The following is an 18,961-nucleotide window of genomic DNA, read 5'->3' on the forward strand; positions in this document are numbered from 1 at the left end:
CATAAACATTGTTCTATACAAACAAAAGACCTCACCCCATTTCTGTAAATTCTCACATTCTTAGCTTGCTCTCTTGTTCACAAATTGTTAATTCTGGCAGAAATTTAACATTGTGGACGTGCGTACATAATGTTGAAACTTTTACTTTTTGCGGTGTTCGTGGTCTTAACTTCTGCAGATTTTGCAGTTCATAATATACCCGTGTTCCCCTCGTCCTATCACGTGACCGGTGTGGTGAAGTTGTCGTATGCGACGTTGCATGAGCCCTTTGAGTTCTGGGTTCTGTCCAATGACAGTTTCAAGTCGTCAAGACTGGACTGGTACAATGGTCTGGATACCGTGATTGACCTGCCACCATCATCAGGTTAGAGGTCAATTGGTTAATTAATACAAAAAATTGTGTTTAACGGCATTTTTGATATCAATTCCGATCCATAATAAAACACGTAACTGTGATATTATTTCAGTTCATATTGGTTCAAAATTGAATTCGTCATCCCATTTTACGAGTTTAAGTTTAAGTTGTGTGCCTAATTTATTTAATACTCGCAGAAAAAAGAAAATGGACGCCTTTTCAACTTAGGTTTTACCAAAATTTCAAAATAATTTGTAATTACAACAAAATCTGTTCAAAAGTCTATCATAACTACAGCTATTTCATTTATTCGCTTGACTTTTTGCTATGATTTTGACTTCAAACTTTCTATCAAATGCATGAGAGAGATCAGTTTTTAACGGTGATCATGATAAAAAAAACTATTTATTACAATTTTCAATTACATATGTATAACTTATTTGACCAGGATACATCCGACCAATTGTTTAGAACAAATCTACTTTATTTTCAGGCAGCTCTAAATTTGTGATCACGATTAAAAACTTAAAGTTTTGCATACTTTTTACAAATATATTTGGGGACGCCAAAAGTAAAATGACGCCAAAAGTAAAACGAATTCACAAAAAAAAACCCTAGTTGTGATAGATTTCTGAACAATTTGAGTTTTCTCCAAAAATGCTGATCTTGTTTGATTGAAATTAAATTTGACAAATTTACAATGATGCCTTATAGCATAAGTTTTTTAGGACGCAGAAAGTTTTTTTTGGGACGCAAAAGCCGGTTTGTCAGAATAGTACCTCACATTTCAGTTCGATTTTTATGAAAGAATTTATTTTGATTTTGTTGGTAAAAATCTGCGTAAGTAAATTTCTGAGTTGCTGCATTGATTCAAGGATATTTAAAACAAAAAATAAATTAACTCAAGTTTACTTTCTGAATTCGAACAGACGCGTAATCCTTGGTTAAGCATTAAATTAAGTTTCCTAACAAAAAAGTGGTAGCACTTATGTACTGCATTAAACAATTTTCGGCGGCAAAATTGATTCCTTATGTTCATTTCCAGCAGAGCTATAGTTAAATGATGCCAATAAAAACAAAAAAACATAGCAGGACAAGTCCTGACGTACAATTCAAAGAATTTTCATTGACTAAACAGAAAACTAGACCAAGAACGGACTATGAATGGATTGGGAAAACCATATAGAAAAAAATCCGATCCAAAAAATCGAAAAAACTGAAAAAATCAAAGTGAAATTGCCGCATGTGAACAAAAAACCACTAGCGAGAAAGCGATTTTTTGTTCAAACCCCGTTTTCTCACTCTACTTTAAGTTTAGAGCGAAAAAATTTCACGCCGCAAAACCACTCGCTTTTTCGCTCCACTTCCTGTTTCGGCGTGACCAAAATCACTACTCCAATTTGACTTCAAAAATCATGAAAATGTGTGAACAGATCTTAAAAAAAAAGAGAGCGCCCCAATACAATTCAAATTCTTTGAATTGTAATAATGGTCCTCCTAGGTACGTGAAGGTTTTTTCGTCTTGAATGAATGCACCAGTAATTCGAAAAAATAATCAATACACTGCAAAATTCTTATAAAAATGTTTCATGTGCGTTTTTAAGATAAATTTTTGCCAGGAGAAATGTTTTTTGGATGACAAAATTTCAGTCCACATTGTTGTTTTCTCAGAATAAAAAAATTCATTGGAATATACCGACAGATCTATAACTAATCTGCAGTGACGAATTATTCTGAAAATTGGCATAAAGTTGTAAAAAGTGATGAGGTTATAACATGCATAAAATTTTGCTATAAAGCATCTCATTTGCATGAAGTGCTTCAATTTTTATTGTACTTGACATTTGCAAAAACTGTGCAAAAATTTTTAGTGTAAAAGTATGGGAAAAAATGTATTTTTCCTGATTTTGTTTTTTATTAAAGATTTTTGCATTTTTATTAGAGATTTGTGGTCCAATTAAAGAAGAATTTGAAAGAAAGAGAGGGATAGAAAAATGAGTTCAAGAATAAAGGGAAAATTGAACTGTTCTCTCCGATTTAAATTTTACAAAAATCTTCATTTTTATCCAAAAAAACTTTGATATCAAAGTGCTTTAAAGCTTCCCTGTCATCAGCATTGTAATTAGCACTTTTATCACTTCAGAAAATTGTTTGGAAATATTTCCACAACATTTTGTTATGTTGCTAGATTTCTATACGTACATTTGGATTTTGAAATTCTGATAATGCAAATTAGTTATGGGAGTATTGTCATACAAAAATCAGTTATGCACAAAGCTTTCAGTTTTTGCACTGAAAACTTATTTAACTGGTTATGAAAAAAATGAAAGAAATTAAATATCAAAAAATACTAGAAAAAGAGAAAAAACAGTGATCTTTAAAAAAATAATTTTCTTCGGTCAGAAATTCTTGTTTAAGACGTGTTGTTTTGTTGAACCCTTGTTCACAAATTGTTGTTTTTAAACGTACGAAGAGCCTCGGTATAATCAGTTTTAGTTAGACAAAAACAAAGGAAACCCTTTCGTTTTGTATGCTGCATCATCCGTATGTTCCGTTTTGAAACGAAAAAAATTATCGGTATATTTGGTTTTAAAAGAAAAAAATTATCGGCGTGAATAATTATTAACAAAATGAAATGCTCGGTACGTTCGGTTTCAAAACAAACGTAATTTTTAATTTTTGATATGTTTGGTTTCAAACCTAAGAAGTCGTGGGTACGTTTGTTTGTTAACGTAAGATACCCTTGGTTTGTTTGTCTTCAAACGTAAAAAATTGTCACTATGTTTGATTTTTGAACAGAAGAAATGACCAGCATGTCCGGTTTCTTAGATTCAGTCTGTTCAGTTCCTTAAATTCGGTATTCGCAGTATCCAAAGGTAAGATTTCATCGGACTGATAATTTTTCAACGCAAGAATCCCTTGGTTGTTCTTATTCAAACGTTAACGTTGTTGTTCTGTTCGGTTGATAAACAAAAGAACTTTCTGGTGTTTTCGGCTTCTTAGTGTCGACACGTTCGGTTTCAAACATAAGAAATCGTCTATATGTTTGCTTGTAATATTAAGAAACTCTTGGTTTGTTCGTCTTCAAACGCACAAAATTGTCGGTATGTTTAGTTTTTAAAGAGGAGAAGCGTTCGGTATGGTCGGTTTCTTAGATTCAATTTGTTGGGTTTCTTAAATTCGGTATGTTTGGTTTGAAATCTCAGTAAACGACGAGAATTGCGTGTGTAATTTATTTCTCATGATCATATTAAGACTCATTGAGTGAGATTTAATGAATTCCCTATCAATATTGAGCATATCCTAAAATTTTAATTTGAAAAAGAAACAGAAATTTGATATTTATTCACCTAGCTTTATCATTGAGCTACAGAAAAAATGGAATCAATTAGCACTTTTTGGAGAAACTATCTCCATGAGGTGCGTTTGAAACTATAATACGTATAAACTAAAAACTGAAATATTTCTATGGAAAAACCGACGAATTCTTAATACCGTAGCCCAAACTGAGGTCACAGACCAAAAGTCGGTGGGTCCCGACCAAAAAACAGCGCATCAGGAACATCGTGCGTACAAAATTAGGCGGTCTGTAAACGTGGCCTTGTGCAAATGCTGAAAGCTAATATTGACTTAAAATTGTCAAAGATGAATTGTCGATGAAAATCTCATTGTTCTCCAATGAGAAACATTTTTTTAGGTTTCCATCATAAACGCGGTTTGCAAAAATCACGGCCGCAGACTCCAAAAGAAGACTACGGAACACAGTACAAAGTGTCATACACAACTCTCACCAATGATGGCTCAACCACACGAAGCTGTTTCGAAGTGGGGGGTTCCGCCGAATACCCAGTCGAATTGGACGGAGTGTTGCCTGATCTGACGGATTTCACTTATGGTGGAACTGTTGTGGTGGACAAGAAGCAAGTGGAAATGGTGTATATGAATGAGTTGATCGGATACAAGAAAAACCAGTACAAGTTCTACTATGATGAAGACGGTAATAAATAGCAAAATAATAAAAATTAAAAAGCATTTTCTTGGTTCGCTCTAGGTATATAATCAATATTTGGTCCTTTGGTTAGCTCAAATTATACTCATATCGTTACCGCTATCAGTTATTGTTTGTCTTTATTCTAACGTGATTACTTTTTAGCAGTAAATTAAGTTAAAATTAAGTTGCTTAAATCTGAGACTGCAAAATGAGCGCAAGATAAAGCAGCCAGTAAAATTAGTTCAAAAGCCCAGTTGCTTTATTTTTTCAGCCGATGGAAACGCAATTCCAATACAGTTTAGTTTCCTTGGCTACGATAACCTTCTTGGGTCCCACTACGACAGATACGACATCCACTACTCTGTTTATGACACTGATGACATTTCTCCCTCTGTCTTTGACATCAATAACATCGTAGATGAGTCCACGTGCGGTGACTTTCCAGGACCAGGTTTGTAACTCCAGTATTTAATAAATCAATCTCGCAATAGGTTATTAGTGTTTATGTGTAAGATATCAAGTATACTAAAGATTCTCCAGTGCAGAAATTTTTGTTTCTAAACGTAGGAAAATCGTCGGTATGTTCGGTTTTACTTAAACAAAACCGACGAAAGCCTTTTGCGTTTCTTTTTTTGGTGATGTTCGGTATGCTTCCTTTTATACAAAAGAAAACGTCGGTATTAAAAAAAAAAAAAGAAAACATTGAATTCCAAAATGTTACACACCTAAAAGTGTCAACAAAATGGCAATGTACAAGTTCTAAAATACATAAAACAATAAGAAAATATTTTATTTACAACGTTTGGAATACTAAAAACATAAAATAAATATATTAGATAATAAAGAAATTAAAAACAATGAAAGCTTAAAAAAGGTCCCGCAACAGATCTCTGTATTCCAACGCCTTTGGGTCCTTCAGATATTCCTTGAAATAGAATTCTTTCAAAAAACCTTTGATGTTCTTAACATTATCGAGTTTTTGTCTTTGTTCATATGGAACTTCATTGTACAATTTCATGGCTTGCAGCATCAATGATTTATCGAGGAATTCCGAATTACTTTTCACAGCCGGATAAATTTTTCCCGTTCTCGCATTCTGGTTACAATTAGAAGTTTGCAATAAATTGTTGTTTGCGGTTTCAAATCACTACAAATCATAGAAAACACGAGAAAATGACTTACGTACTTGTTTTTAAACCTACGGAAATGTGATATAATGAATGAACCCCCATGAATGTTCAAGTCTGTTCCTTTTTAAATTTCAATTAAAACAAAAAATTCATTTTTTTAAGTTTTATCATTGAGCTAGAGCCATGAAACGCTGCCATAACCTTTGACTACATTATAGACCAAAAGCTCAAACAAAAAAAACGACTTCGTACGTTTAAATCCGAACACAGCAGCGATTTCTTAGATTTAAAATCTCAACATAACAAATCTTACAAAATCAAAGACACCGACATTCCCTTACCTTTGAAACAGAACATACCAAAAGCAATCACGCCGACGGTTTCCTACGTCAAAAGCTGAACAAAGTGAACATTTCTCACGTCGTTTTTGTTCGGTGTTCTAGACTAGGGAATCTTTCTCTAAATTAATCTTTCTCTAATCAAGAATAAAAAATACACATACGTATATTTCAAACAAACACGTGGCCTTGAATGTCCAAGTAAGCAAGTTATGTTTAATCAAGAAAAGTTTTTTTCAAAAAATACAAAGACATAAAAAACAAATTTTCTCTTTTAGAAAACTGCTGTAGCTATGTTGGAATTTCTCAAGGACAACTAATTTTAGGCATCTAAAAACGCTGGTTGCCTAATTTTGTTTTTACTAATTTTCACTAGCAATCTTTTGGTATGACACAATCAAAAACATCATTTGAACTTAAGATGTTGACACCGACACTAAAATTTTTGAGTTGCAAAACTCCTGATTTTGAGACTCAATATTTTTATTGAATACAAATTGACCAAAATTAGAACACGAATATCGTTTCCATTGAAATAAGATCAGAAATGATAAAAAATAGAGGTCAGAAGGCGTTAGCAGCTTTGAGAACAAAACACGTTATCTAAAAATATTAGGATTCTTGAACGATATTTTTGTTCCGACCCCACTTGTGGGGGAAGGAACTATATACTCAAATGGGTTTTTTTGTTCAGTCAATTCTGGCTGATCGATATAATCATTGTAGAGAAATGTTAGTGGTATCATTAAAAAGCTCGTCCAGCCTAGAATTTGAAGTTAAAAAGATTTTTTTTTAATTTCGTATTTTTCGAGGAGTTATAGAGGATTGAAGTTTTGTGTGAACACGTGATATTTGGTATGGTTTCGTTCACCTTTAGTGCAATTTGCTTCAAATTATTATCTTTTCATTAAAAATTTTTCATTATAAATAACATTTCACGCCACGAAAGGAATCAATTTCGTATTTCTAATACACAAAAGGTGATAAAAAAGACTAGTTCTGGTCTCATAGGGAAGTTTACTATAAAAATTTCGAATTCTATTTGAGAGCTGTTCCTTTTAAAAAAACTTCATATTTTTAAGTCACCTAGAGACTGGTCACTTTCCATATCGAGATTTGGTTAATGATAAACTTGATTCACAGTAAATTGACGCCTAATGAACAAAATAACACATTTTTTTTCTGACTTTTTGGAGCCCTGTGGCATAGAATCTTTGACTAAAAGTAGAATGAGTTTCGTAATGAGCCTTAGTGAAGCTATCAGTGCTTTGATTGGACAGCTAATGGCTGTTAACTTTATATATGATTTTTCGAAATTTATGCTGTTAACTTTAAGTTTCGTAATGGCTGTTGAAATTATATATAATTTTCCGAAACTTTTTTAAACATTAACCAATCATAAATTTATTTTGTAAACTGTAAGTCAGCCTCAGTAAGGATCCCCATCCTTTCTACTGCAACCAAAATTATTGTGTTAAGCAGTTTTTTTCTTCTAACTATTGGTTTTATGACTTCGATGCCACTTGATTTCAAAAACAATTTTAAAATTTTTGGACATTTTTGTATTTTTGAATACTTTTGAATTTTTATTACTTTATCCTAATTTGGAAAGCTCCCGTTGGTTTAGGTAGGACGTTAAATGGAACATAGATAAAAAATTCAGATAAAAAGATATGAATTAAATGGCTGCCACACTTTCTTCTTTCACTTTTCTAATGAACTATTGGTTTCTGTTTATGTTTTTGTACTCATAGTCATAAGACTTATTGTGATATCTAATTATTTACCCATGCATGAAAATCATCTTTGTCTTTCTATCAAGACATGACTGAGCGTATTTGTTCACTTCTATTGAAAGCTATTGAATTTAATGGCTGTTAAGACTTCAGAACTAATAATTGGAAAAATTTTTTTGAACATTAACCAGTCGTAAACTTATCTTCGTGAACTGTACGAACGTCTCAGTAATTACCGGAACTCCTTTTTCTTCTATTTCAACAAAAATAATTTAATTTGCGGCTTTATCTTCTAACTATTGGTTTGATAAGTTGGTTGCGCGAGTTTTCATAAATTTTTTGTACATTTGAAAACTTTTTGGATTTGTTTTTGGTTCTTCTGAAATCTCGTCACGTTATCCTGTTTGTGTTAGTTAATAGTGCAATTGGCTCAGAAAGGACGTTCAATGGATCATGGATAAAGTTTTCAAAGAAAAGCTTATGGTTTAAATGGCTTCGACACTTTCTTTTCGCACATTTCTACTGAGTTTTTGGTGTTTGCCTGTACTTGTTGTTGTTTTTTTAGTCAATGATTTATTGTATTTTCTTATCGTATCCATGACTTGTCAATGGAAAATTAACCTTGTCGTCCCATCGAGGTATAACCCCTATGCTCTCATCCAGCGTTCTATTTGCCTTTCGCTGAAAGCAATTGAGTTTAATGGCGTTGATACTACTGGTTTTCTCAGAAATTTCGTTGTTTTAATGTACTTGTTCATATTTATTGATATTTTGAGATCGTATTGAAAAGAAATCTCATGCTGCTAAAAAATCAATGGATGATGGAAAATTCATTAGCGAAAAATTATTTTGCCTATTTCTTTAATCTTTAGGTAGGCATAAAATGCTGACCGGTCTCAAAAGCTCGTAAATGAGTATTCAAGTATAGATGTTACCCGAGGCAGTCGTTTTATAGCGAATAGTCCCAAAGTTTTATGATATTATATATTTTCAATGATTTTTTTAACTTTTCAGTTTTTGTTATTTTTTTCGTCAACTTGTAGCTTATTCTCACCATTGAGAGGTCTCATTCATTTTTTTGTGTTCGAAAAATTTAAGTGTTCAGTGATATTTTGTCGTAACTGATGTTTTGCTTGTGGACAAAATGCGTTTAAATGAAAGTTTTAGCGGTGTACTTGTGTTTCTTTTTCTCTTTTTTAGCAGATTCGCGTAATAACAGATCCAAATGATTTTCAAATGTGGCCCAAATGCACTTATTTAATCTTTAAGAATAATTTTAGTTGCATTAGTATGAATGAAATTGTTTAAGTTTTTGACTTTTTCTGCTTCTATAGTGCGTTCATATGGCTTAATCTAACCAACAACAGGTCCTATTGGTTTCATAATGAAGGTTTTATTAATTTTATTAAGACTTATTTCTATAAAAGCTAATGATTTTTAAGACTTTAAAAATTATTTGGTTTAAAAAATGTTGATTGATTTTTCAATTTCGCTTTATTATTTCCTTTTGTCGACTTTGTTACCTAGTCTCATTAAGGAAAATTGCTGTATAGTATCTATCTGCTCTATAGTATGGACTACCTGCTGTATAGTATGGACTGTCTGCTGTATAGTATGGACAAAGTAAATTTGTTTTGTTAGGGTTTTATACGACTGCATTTTGTCGTTGTTGCTAGGTGCGTTTAAATTTAGATATTTAGTTTTTTCCGTGAATTTTTTGTTTTTGCTTCTTTTGTTGTTTGTTTTTTTTTCTCGTAGTTTTTTCAATGAAAGATCTCGTCACCGCTGTAATGAGGCATGGCATTATGTAATTCCATAAGTAGTTAGGTTTTTAAACGTTTTTTTAAAATCTATTTTTATTTACTCTTCATTTGGTTCACAATTAAGTGAAAAGTGTAGATGAGCTCGGGTCGGAACATCATGTGCGAACGCATATTAACGAGAATCCTTGTTAATCGTAATTTTTAAATTTACAATTTCTGTTGCTCTAAATCACATTTCTGTTGACTTTGCTAACTGTTCAAAGTAAGAAATTTGAAACAGATCCGTTAGATATAACTGTGCAAAATTACGGTTTAAATAAAAATTTAGGGTCAAATGCCAATTCTGAAAATTGTATTATTTTAAGAATTCAAAAAATGTTTCGAGAGATCGTTGTAATAACTTAAATAAAATATACACCACAGAGTGGTTTCTGAAAACATAAGTTTGCTAATTATGTTGAACTAAGCGAAAAATTACTGCATTTTCGACGTCCAAAGTACGACTGAGCTGATTTGACTGAAAATATTATCTCAGAAGAAAAATTCTCGATAAAATGCTGATGTAAGGCCTCAGAAATTGTGTAAAATTAGCAGAAAACGTGCAAGATGAACAAAAAAAATAAGAAAAATTGAGCTGATACGGCAAAACCGTGAAATCAGTATGTAATTTTAACTCACGCTGGATTGTTACATTAAACTATATCTGAGCTGAAAAGGAGTCAAAAAGGAGTTCAGTTTTATTATTAACATTCAATGTGATAATTTTGCAAAAAATTTTTAATCTTTGTTGCAATGGAGTAAAGGAACTGCTGTATATCGAAGTGAATGTAAAAAATTCGGGCAAAATATTTTCAATTATTGATTTTTTGTCAATTATTAGGTGTAATTAAAGCTTATTGCACCTCAATATAGAGTTGCTAAAAATTTTGTACACCCGTATCTCATAATACTCTTTTTAACCGCTATTGATATATCAGTAGTGATGTGTCTTTCTGGGCAAACTACGGGGGGGACATAAGTGTCTTCCTGGGCAAACTACAGGGTGGGACACTTTGAAATTCTTTCTCCCTATTTCCCCTGCCATGCATGAAACTAATCTTAGGAAACCATTTTCCCTCCACTTGATTGACTGGTTTGCCGCTTTGGGATTGAAGCCATTTTAACTACCACCGCTTTTGCTTTGAAAGTTAATTCGTCATATTTCTGCGCCAGGGTACTTTAATCTTGTTTTGGTCTGGGCAAACTCCGGGGGGGGGGGGCATAAGTGTCTTCCCGTGAACACTACAGGGGGGGACACAAGTGTGTTCCTGGTAAAAGTACAGGGGGAACACAAGTGTCTTCCCGGTCAAACTACAGGGGGGGGGGGACACAAGTGTCTTCCCGTGAACACTACAGGGGGGGACACAAGTGTATTCCCGTGAACACTACAGGGGGGACACAAGTGCCTTCCTGGTCAAACTACAGGGGGGACATTTAGATTTTTTCTTTGTTTTTCTCTGAGTCTTATGGAGGGGAGGGGGGACACTTGCATTTTTAAAAAAAAATCAGTTTAAGAAAACCAACCATGAAGAACTTTAAAAACCTTGGAGGAAAAGGAGCTGTCATGTAGACAAAAACAAAAAAAAGTAATTATCATACCCTGCAAAAGTCACCTAATTTTCATTTGTCTATAATGCTTGCTCAAAAACAGCATGACAACAACAATCGCGACGGTAGGTTTAAAAACCATTCATGAAATCTATAATTTAATAAAAACAGACTATCCAGAGCATAATGAAAGATTTCTTTACTTTTTGGCAACCTGCTTGCACTTGGACCCTGATGTTAACCTCGAAATTGCACTAAAACTGAGGCCTTATGGTGGAATCATTGGAGTAGATAACTCTTCATTGGATACTTATTTGAAATCATTTAAAGTGCTTCGCTTACATGCAATTCTTCATGATGCCTCTGGATTTATTGCAGAGTATAGCCAAAAGGGTCCAGGATACTCTTACGTTTTGCCTTGTCCAATCACAAACGCTTACGTTGGTCACCTGACAGGTTTATTCTTCTGCATGTTCGTGAAAACTTTTAAACGTAACTTATTCAGTTTGCTGGAATGTTGAGTCCAGAGAATGTTGTTATAGATTTTGAAGTTTTGCGACACAAAAAGAGTGGATTCATTATAAAAGAATGATCTATTTGTTCAAACAACTACTCAGACACGGTTCTTTTTCTTCCTCCAATTTCCTTCAACTCGCTGTCCTCGAGTGAGAGGAAATCGCATCAGTGGGTATCGAAGCATTTGCATGGTATTTCGTGGGACAGCGGCAGCTACCCTTACTGGTTTCTATTACAAATATTTATAGCAATCAAGATCCGTTTTCCTACTGCTAAATTCTACGCCAAGGGGAAGGAGAAGACGGAGACACTGCAAAAACTCCTTCAAAAAGACGTCACAAACTTAGAAACATTGCTATGTCCAAAAATCGAAGAAATCTCCTCTCGAGTAGAGCACTTGACTTGTTCACTTCATTCATCTATACTACCATTCAAACAACAGAAAAAGCATTGCGCAAAGAGAAAGGCACAGGTGTACTTTTATTGGATAACACTACCAACTAATGAGTCGTCGTGTGGAGAAAGCAACTCCTTCAGTTCTTCAAGTGAATTTATCTCCAAATTTGACAGTATGCAGTTGCATTGCGAGTGATAACCAGTTGACAGTGACTTTTCTGAAAGAAGAAAAAAGTGATTCTCGTGGACAAACTATACTGAGGAAGCAGCAAATACTTTGTAATACTGCTGAAATTGAAACACTAAAGAAATATCGTTCACTGCTGGAGTACTTTCAAATGTATCATGTCTTTACAAGAGAAAATGAAAAAACTGAAACTAACCCCTTTACCTACGCCCAAGTATCCAGTGCCAGTACCAGTACCCCTGGACGATGAGAGTCTCCCCGATGAAATCAAAGAGGTAGTCAGAGAAGGAAAGGTGGAGTCAATTGTCTTTTATGGCAATGACTACGGATTCCAAGCGAAATATAAAGTAAAACATAAGAAGGAAGACAAAAACTCTGAATTTATTACATACGATTTTTTTATGGTTGATGAACTAATTAAATAATAAACTAACACAAATTTTGAATTAAATTCATTTTTGAAAATCCTTTGCTTTCAAAATGAGTCAATCAGGAGATCAATTAGATTGCGCTGGCAGTGGAGGAGCAGGAATCACTGACTTGGTTTTTGATGATCAAAACCAAGAGAGACGGTCTTGGAGGTTTTGCAATTCTAGATTACCGCGCTCTGAGGTAGTTTATTTTACACAAGTTTCGATAATAGTTTTTCTTATTGTAGTTTCACTGACCAAATTAGTTTTCTTCCACCTCGATTGTGAAGAATCAACATTTTGGTTTTCATTGCTATCGTGCACAGTTGGATACGCACTTCCAAATCCTAAGTTATGAATAAAAAAATTTCAACGAGTGGTCGTCTCTTCATGGCAGTCTGTGGTCCTTCAGGTTGTGGAAAGACCAAAATTATTTTTCAAATGCTTCTTAAGAATACGTTTTTCCCTAATTTCAAGTCAATATACTATTTCTATCATCATGATCAACCAAAATTTCAAACGATGGAGCGTAACATGAACTTTTATTTTACCAAATTTTCGGGATTTGAATTCATTTCACAGTTGGAAAACTGTTTGCTCGTCTTTGACGATTCTTGCGAGAAAATTTTCAATGACAAGAAGTTTTTAAAACTTGCAACAGCTGGACGCCACAAAAAAATCAGTGTTATCTACGTTAAGCATAATTTGTTTCAACAGAGTAAATGGTCTCGAACAATTGATCTCAACACAACACACATCATTTTGTTCAAATCTCCCAGAGGTATACAGCAGATAAATTATATTGGAAAACAACTCAATAACACAAACATTTTAAAAGACAGCTATGATCTTGCAACAAAACAACCATTCGGACACTTATTGATTGATTTAGACCCAAAAACAACCGACTCACTACGTTATAGTTCAAATATTGTACCACCGGGGCCAACAATTTTCTTTCTGCCATCTTCCAAATCTGTAATTACCCACCTCACAAATGAGAGAGAAAGAGATATGTATGCTGAGGCAAATGCTCGAAATGCCGGAAAGCATGCTAAAGAATTCATCAAAAACTCATCAAATAAATTTATAAAATTTCTCTGTGAATGCTTTCTCAATGTTATAAATGGAAACGTGCCCACAGATAAAAGTTTACTTGAAAACTACGAAACATCATTCCGACATTTTCTTTCCAAAGACACAAGTTTGAGGAAAAAGCGTCAGCTATTGGTAAAAAATTTACATCTACTTCGAAGCATAAGTCTCTCTTGTTACCTTTACTTGAAGAAGTAGTAATGCATGCGGAAGAGTTTGTCTTGATACCGAAAAAAATGTTTGTGTCAAAACAACCGACTAGGACAGAACTTTTGGATAATCCCATTTATAAACAGAAAGCTGCTCAATTGTCACTCCTCCAACGAAACAACCCAACCGATTTTGAAAGCAAAGAGGCGACTGAACAGGAAACTAATAAAACTAATATAGTGAACAAGCGCAAAAGAAGAACAGGTAGTGTTGATTTAAAAAGTGAATTGGATGATGGAAGTGAAAGTGTACAGTCTTTCTTTAGTGATGATGGCGAAATTGAGCCCTCATTGAAAAAAAGACAATCAGAATTTGACTCTATAATGTCAGAAGTAGAATTAATTGAAGAAAACAAAATCCAAAGAGCGCAAATTATCCTAAACAAGATATTAAGTTCAGAAACAGTTTCCATTGAGGACCCGAGTGGTTTCCTTCATATTGAGGACAAACCTATGAGAGTTAAAGTGTCAACTTTTTTGTACAATTTGCAGCAGCCGACAAAGAAAATTGACCTAGCCGTGTACACAAATATTTTGCACGAACTCAAGATACCCCCGCACTTAGTATCCAAAAATGCTAAAAAAAGTTCTCAGAGAAGTTTACAGCGATGAGGAGAAAGAAGAATAAACCGAACAAATTCAAGGAGAATCAGAAAAACAACAAAGAAGCGAACAGAGCAATGGAAGTCAAAGTAAAGCCTCCGGATCAAAAACTGCAGAACCAAAAAATCAAACAAACAAAAAGACAGAGCAAGAGACGAAAGGAAAAAAATGGTCTAACTATTAAAGATGTGAAACTGCTGGATAGACTCTATTCTAAAGGTCCAGCATCATTCGGAAGTTCAAAGCAATTAAAAGATTTCAGCAAACTGCAAATGACAAAAGTCAAAATGTATTTGGAAACAAAACCATCCTTCACAAAATATCGTGCACAGCGGTTGAATTTTCCGCGATTAAAAGTAATCGTCAACGATCTGCATGAAATCTGGTCTTTAGATTTAGCTCATGTTGATAAACTTGCAAAATACAATCGTGATGTTAAATATTTGCTCGTAGCAGTTGACTGCCTCTCGAGGTATCTGCGTGTTGAACCGTTGAAAACAAAAAATGCAACAGAAACCGCAAAGGCCTTCCAAAACATGATCAAACATAAGCAACCACAAAAACTTGGGTGGATGATGGTACTGAGTTTTTGGGAGCTTTCAAAACACTCTGCAACAAACGAGGAATTCATTTGTATAGTACTTTCAGCGAAAAGAAGTCTGCGTTTGCCGAAAAAACATCAGGTCACTTAAAAAAAATATTTACCGATATTTGGAGGAAAAATGGACGTATTCTTATACTAACAATTTGGGTCAATTCGTAAAAACTATCAACTCCCGTGTTGATCGTGTCACCAAACTTGCTCCTAACAAAGTTACCAAAAAAATGTACCAAGATTTGTATCATTAACTGTGGAGACACGTCGCAGTCAAAAACCAAAACTTTACGTGGGTGACTTTGTTCGAATCGTTAAAAAGGAAAAAATTTTCCGAAAAGGATACAAGCAGTCTTTCACTGACGAAGTTTTTGAAATTGCCGGTATTCCGACGCTTAATCCAACTACATATTCTCTTATTGATTCTAAAAGAGAAATTATCCAGGGCAAGTTTTACCAGCCAGAATTACAACTAGTACGAGAACCTCCAAATCAAAATGAGTAGTAACCGTTTTGAGGATGAGTTCACAGTACACGTTATATCATCTGCTTCGATGGACATTTTCCAGGAAAACACTTTAGCAAATTTTAGAATTTTTTTAATGATGAAATTAATCTCACAGGATACTGGAGAGTGGCTCTGAGTGAAATCATTTTTCCAACAAAAATTGAACACATAGTTAATGGAGATTTGGTTGCGTTCAGTCTCAGGGGATATGAGGAATCACAAAACCGCGCAACTGGATCCAACGTCATTTCACGACCCTACAATGGAGAAAAATTAGCGTTTATGGCTGGCACTTATGATACAGTTGCTCAACTTTTAGAAACTATCAAGAGAACAGTCGGACTGCCTAACTTCTCTTTCCGAGAAATCAAAAGCAGTGGGAAATACGAAATCATTTTTGGTAAATACAAGGGAATCACCTTTCCAAGTGAAGAAATACCCAGTATAATTGGCTTTAAAGGTATTCCAGATGGTTACGGAGTTCATATTGGATACAAAATGATTCCCACAACAGCGAACCCATTAATGAAAAATGATGATACGAAAGCCTATTATGGTGATTTTCCAGCAGACCTTTGCGCTGGAAAGCATTTAATTTTTATTTACACAAACATTATTGAGTATCAGTTTGTGGGTGATGCGAAAGCACCATTGTTAAGAGTCATTGATTCAAAACAGCGTTTGAAAAACGGTAGCGTTTGTGAGTTGGAGCCCACTCACCGGATAGTTTTCACAAATTTAGACTACAAAAAACTACTTTCGAACACCATTCAATCAATATCTATTGAGCTACGAACTGAAACGTGACAGTTAGTTCCTTTTCGGGGACTGGTAAAGTTATTTTAACACTACAATTTAAAAAATTTGGTGATTAAATGGATTCCTACTACGCAAACCAAGCATCATCCTTGCCTCACTTTTCCGGTCACTATAGACAAAGAGGTAGTGGTTTTGGAGCATTAGCTAGCGGTATTGGACGTGTTGCACTGCCACTTGCTCGGAAGTTTGTTCTGCCAGCAGCTAAACGCATCGGAAAAGAACTGTTGCTACAAAGCGTCCCTGAGTTGATGGATGTTATCGGTAAAAAGAAATCACCAAAGCAAGCTCTAAAGAACACCATATCAAACACAGTGAAAAAACAAACAGGTGGATCTTTAGCCCTCCGAATGCGACGAACGAGAAGAATTAGAAGGAATTCAAAACGCTTACGCGCTGGACCAAGGAAAACAACCAAACGCAAAACCACAATTTCACGAAAAAGAGTACCCAAAAGAAGTCGGTCGGATATCTTCGCCAAAGTAAAAGATGATCGGTAATATGTTACCAACCGAAGCAACGCATAGTTCGTTGGATTTATTCGAGAAACCAGCTCTCCTTGTTACATTTGACGGAAATTTTTGTCAGAAATTGGGACCGGTTTACAGCCCTAATGGACCAATGCTGGAGTTTGAAGTTGCAGGAGACCTCAACAATTTCATTGATCTCCAAAAAATTTTTCTTGAAATCAAGTGCAAGATTGTACAGTCTTCTGATGCTGATTTGAAATATGACAACACTGCTGCTGCAGATGTGACTAAAACAGACGCGCCATACTTTGGCAACAATGTTTTTACATTCATTTTTTTCTGATTGTACAGTATCTGCTAACGGTTTGAAAATATCAAGTGACAATGGTAACTATGCCCACAAAAGTTTCATCGAAACCGAGTTTTCTCACAATAAAGATGCCAAAAGCACGTGGTTGGCATGTCAAGGCTATTCTTATGAAGCAAACCCCGGGGGAATTGCAGCATCCGAAATCACCAGACGAAAAACTTTAGTCAGAGCATCTGCTGAGTGTATATTTTACGGAAAGGTGGCGGTTGACTTCTTTGCCTGTGATCGACATCTTCTCAGTGGTGTAACACTCCGAATTTCTTTTCGGCGATCAATTGACGTTTTTTCTTTAATTTCAGAAGACGCTGCAAAATCCTACAAAATAAAAATTACAGAAGCTAACTTATATGTACGGACAATGACGCTGAACGATGATGTTGTGTCAGCAATAGAAAAGACCCTGCTGTCCAGTCCAGCATCCTATCCTTACCTAGAAACGATTACTAAAACTTTTCTGGCTTCTGCCGGTTTGCAGAGCTGGACGCAAGAGGATGTTTTTGGCAGAGAACCCATTAGAAGACTCGCCATTTGCTTAAACACGAACGAAGCTTTCCTCGGAAGCAAGCTGCTTAACCCATTTCACTATAGAAAATTCAATTTGGAACAAATTTGCTTTTATTGTAATGGTCTTCCCGTTGCTGATAGTCCTATTGCAACTGATGATTCAAAACGTGTTTACTTTAACATTATGTCAGATCTAGCCTATATCGACAATGGACATGGAATCAGTCTAGAAGACTACCCAAATCATTTTATTATGGTTTTCGATCTGACGAGTACTCAGCAGGCGTCTCACGATTTTATTCACACTGAACTTACAAATTGTTTTGTATCAATTGAACTAAAGTTTTCTGGTGCCTTAGCTCATAATGTAGAAATATTCATTATTGGCGAAAAAGCAAGTACCATTTATATTCATTCGGCGCGGAAAGTTTCAAAGAATCATATTTTAACAAACTAATGGGCGATGACAACTTGAACTCTCTAATTCAGAGATGTTCGGAACTCAAATACAAATTTCGTGGAGTTTATGCGGCTGATAGTTTTCCAACCAACTTAACCGACAACAGCTTCATTATAGTCAATATTTCAACATCTGCATCAATTGGAACCCATTGGATTCTTCTCTGCCAAAAAGATCAACAAATTATTTTTGCAGATCCCTTAGGCCAAACTCTATCGTCATACAAACACTTGCAGAGCAGAATAGTCTCAAACTTTAATGTTAATACCGTATATGAATTACTGAGAAACCAACCTATACAGAAACAAAACTGTGTGTGGCTTATTTTGCATTTATATTGCTCATATTATTTTCAGTGGACAAGAACTTGTAAAAATGAGTGATATTGATTTGCTTCGTTTTGCGCTTCATATGATGTTCTAACATTACTAACCTATATTGAAAATAATTTTTTTTCAAAATTTAATATTTTCTTCATAAAGGAAACGACCACACAGAACATCAGAATCAGTTTCCAATTTTCCATATCCACTAATAAAAATGTCCATTACTTGACAAAAAGCACCGACATGCGGTCCAGAGAGAATCGATTGAAATCTTTTCAGAGTTTCAGTTGTTAGTTGATCAGTTTGAATCGGTTGATTTTTTTGCTTCGATGCATTTAATTCCAAACTTTTGTGTCCAGCAAAGTTTCGGTATAAGCAGTCAGGTTGTTGAAATTTGTTTGTGACGTTTTTCGTAAAAATTGGCAAACGCTTTTTAATGGAAGCAGTAGTGTCTGCTTTTGAGAATCCGTTGAAATTGCTTTTGTTGAACTCCACTGCCAGCAGGAGTTTTTGAAAAACATCTCCCTTTGCCTCCAGTGTATCCGAAGACGAGAACAGATACCTGAAAATTGTAAAAAGACACGGAACTGAACACG

General features: G+C 34.7%; 1 protein-coding gene across 1 annotated transcript in view; it reads left to right on the top strand.

The window, feature by feature from the left end:
- LOC142336349 (cathepsin L-like) overlaps window positions 1-18,961 on the top strand; it is a 73,117-nt gene continuing 54,156 nt past the window's right edge. Inside the window, exons 1-3 of the mRNA XM_075385112.1 lie at window positions 1-364; window positions 4,053-4,352; window positions 4,618-4,797. Of these exons, the coding sequence (XP_075241227.1) occupies window positions 130-364; window positions 4,053-4,352; window positions 4,618-4,797 (715 nt within the window). The 5' untranslated portion in view covers window positions 1-129. The remainder of the gene's footprint in view (window positions 365-4,052; window positions 4,353-4,617; window positions 4,798-18,961) is intronic.

Source organism: Convolutriloba macropyga, chromosome 3 (assembly GCF_964194025.1).
Source record: "Convolutriloba macropyga chromosome 3, txConMacr16.3, whole genome shotgun sequence".
Classification (NCBI taxonomy): Eukaryota; Metazoa; Xenacoelomorpha; order Acoela; family Convolutidae; genus Convolutriloba; species Convolutriloba macropyga.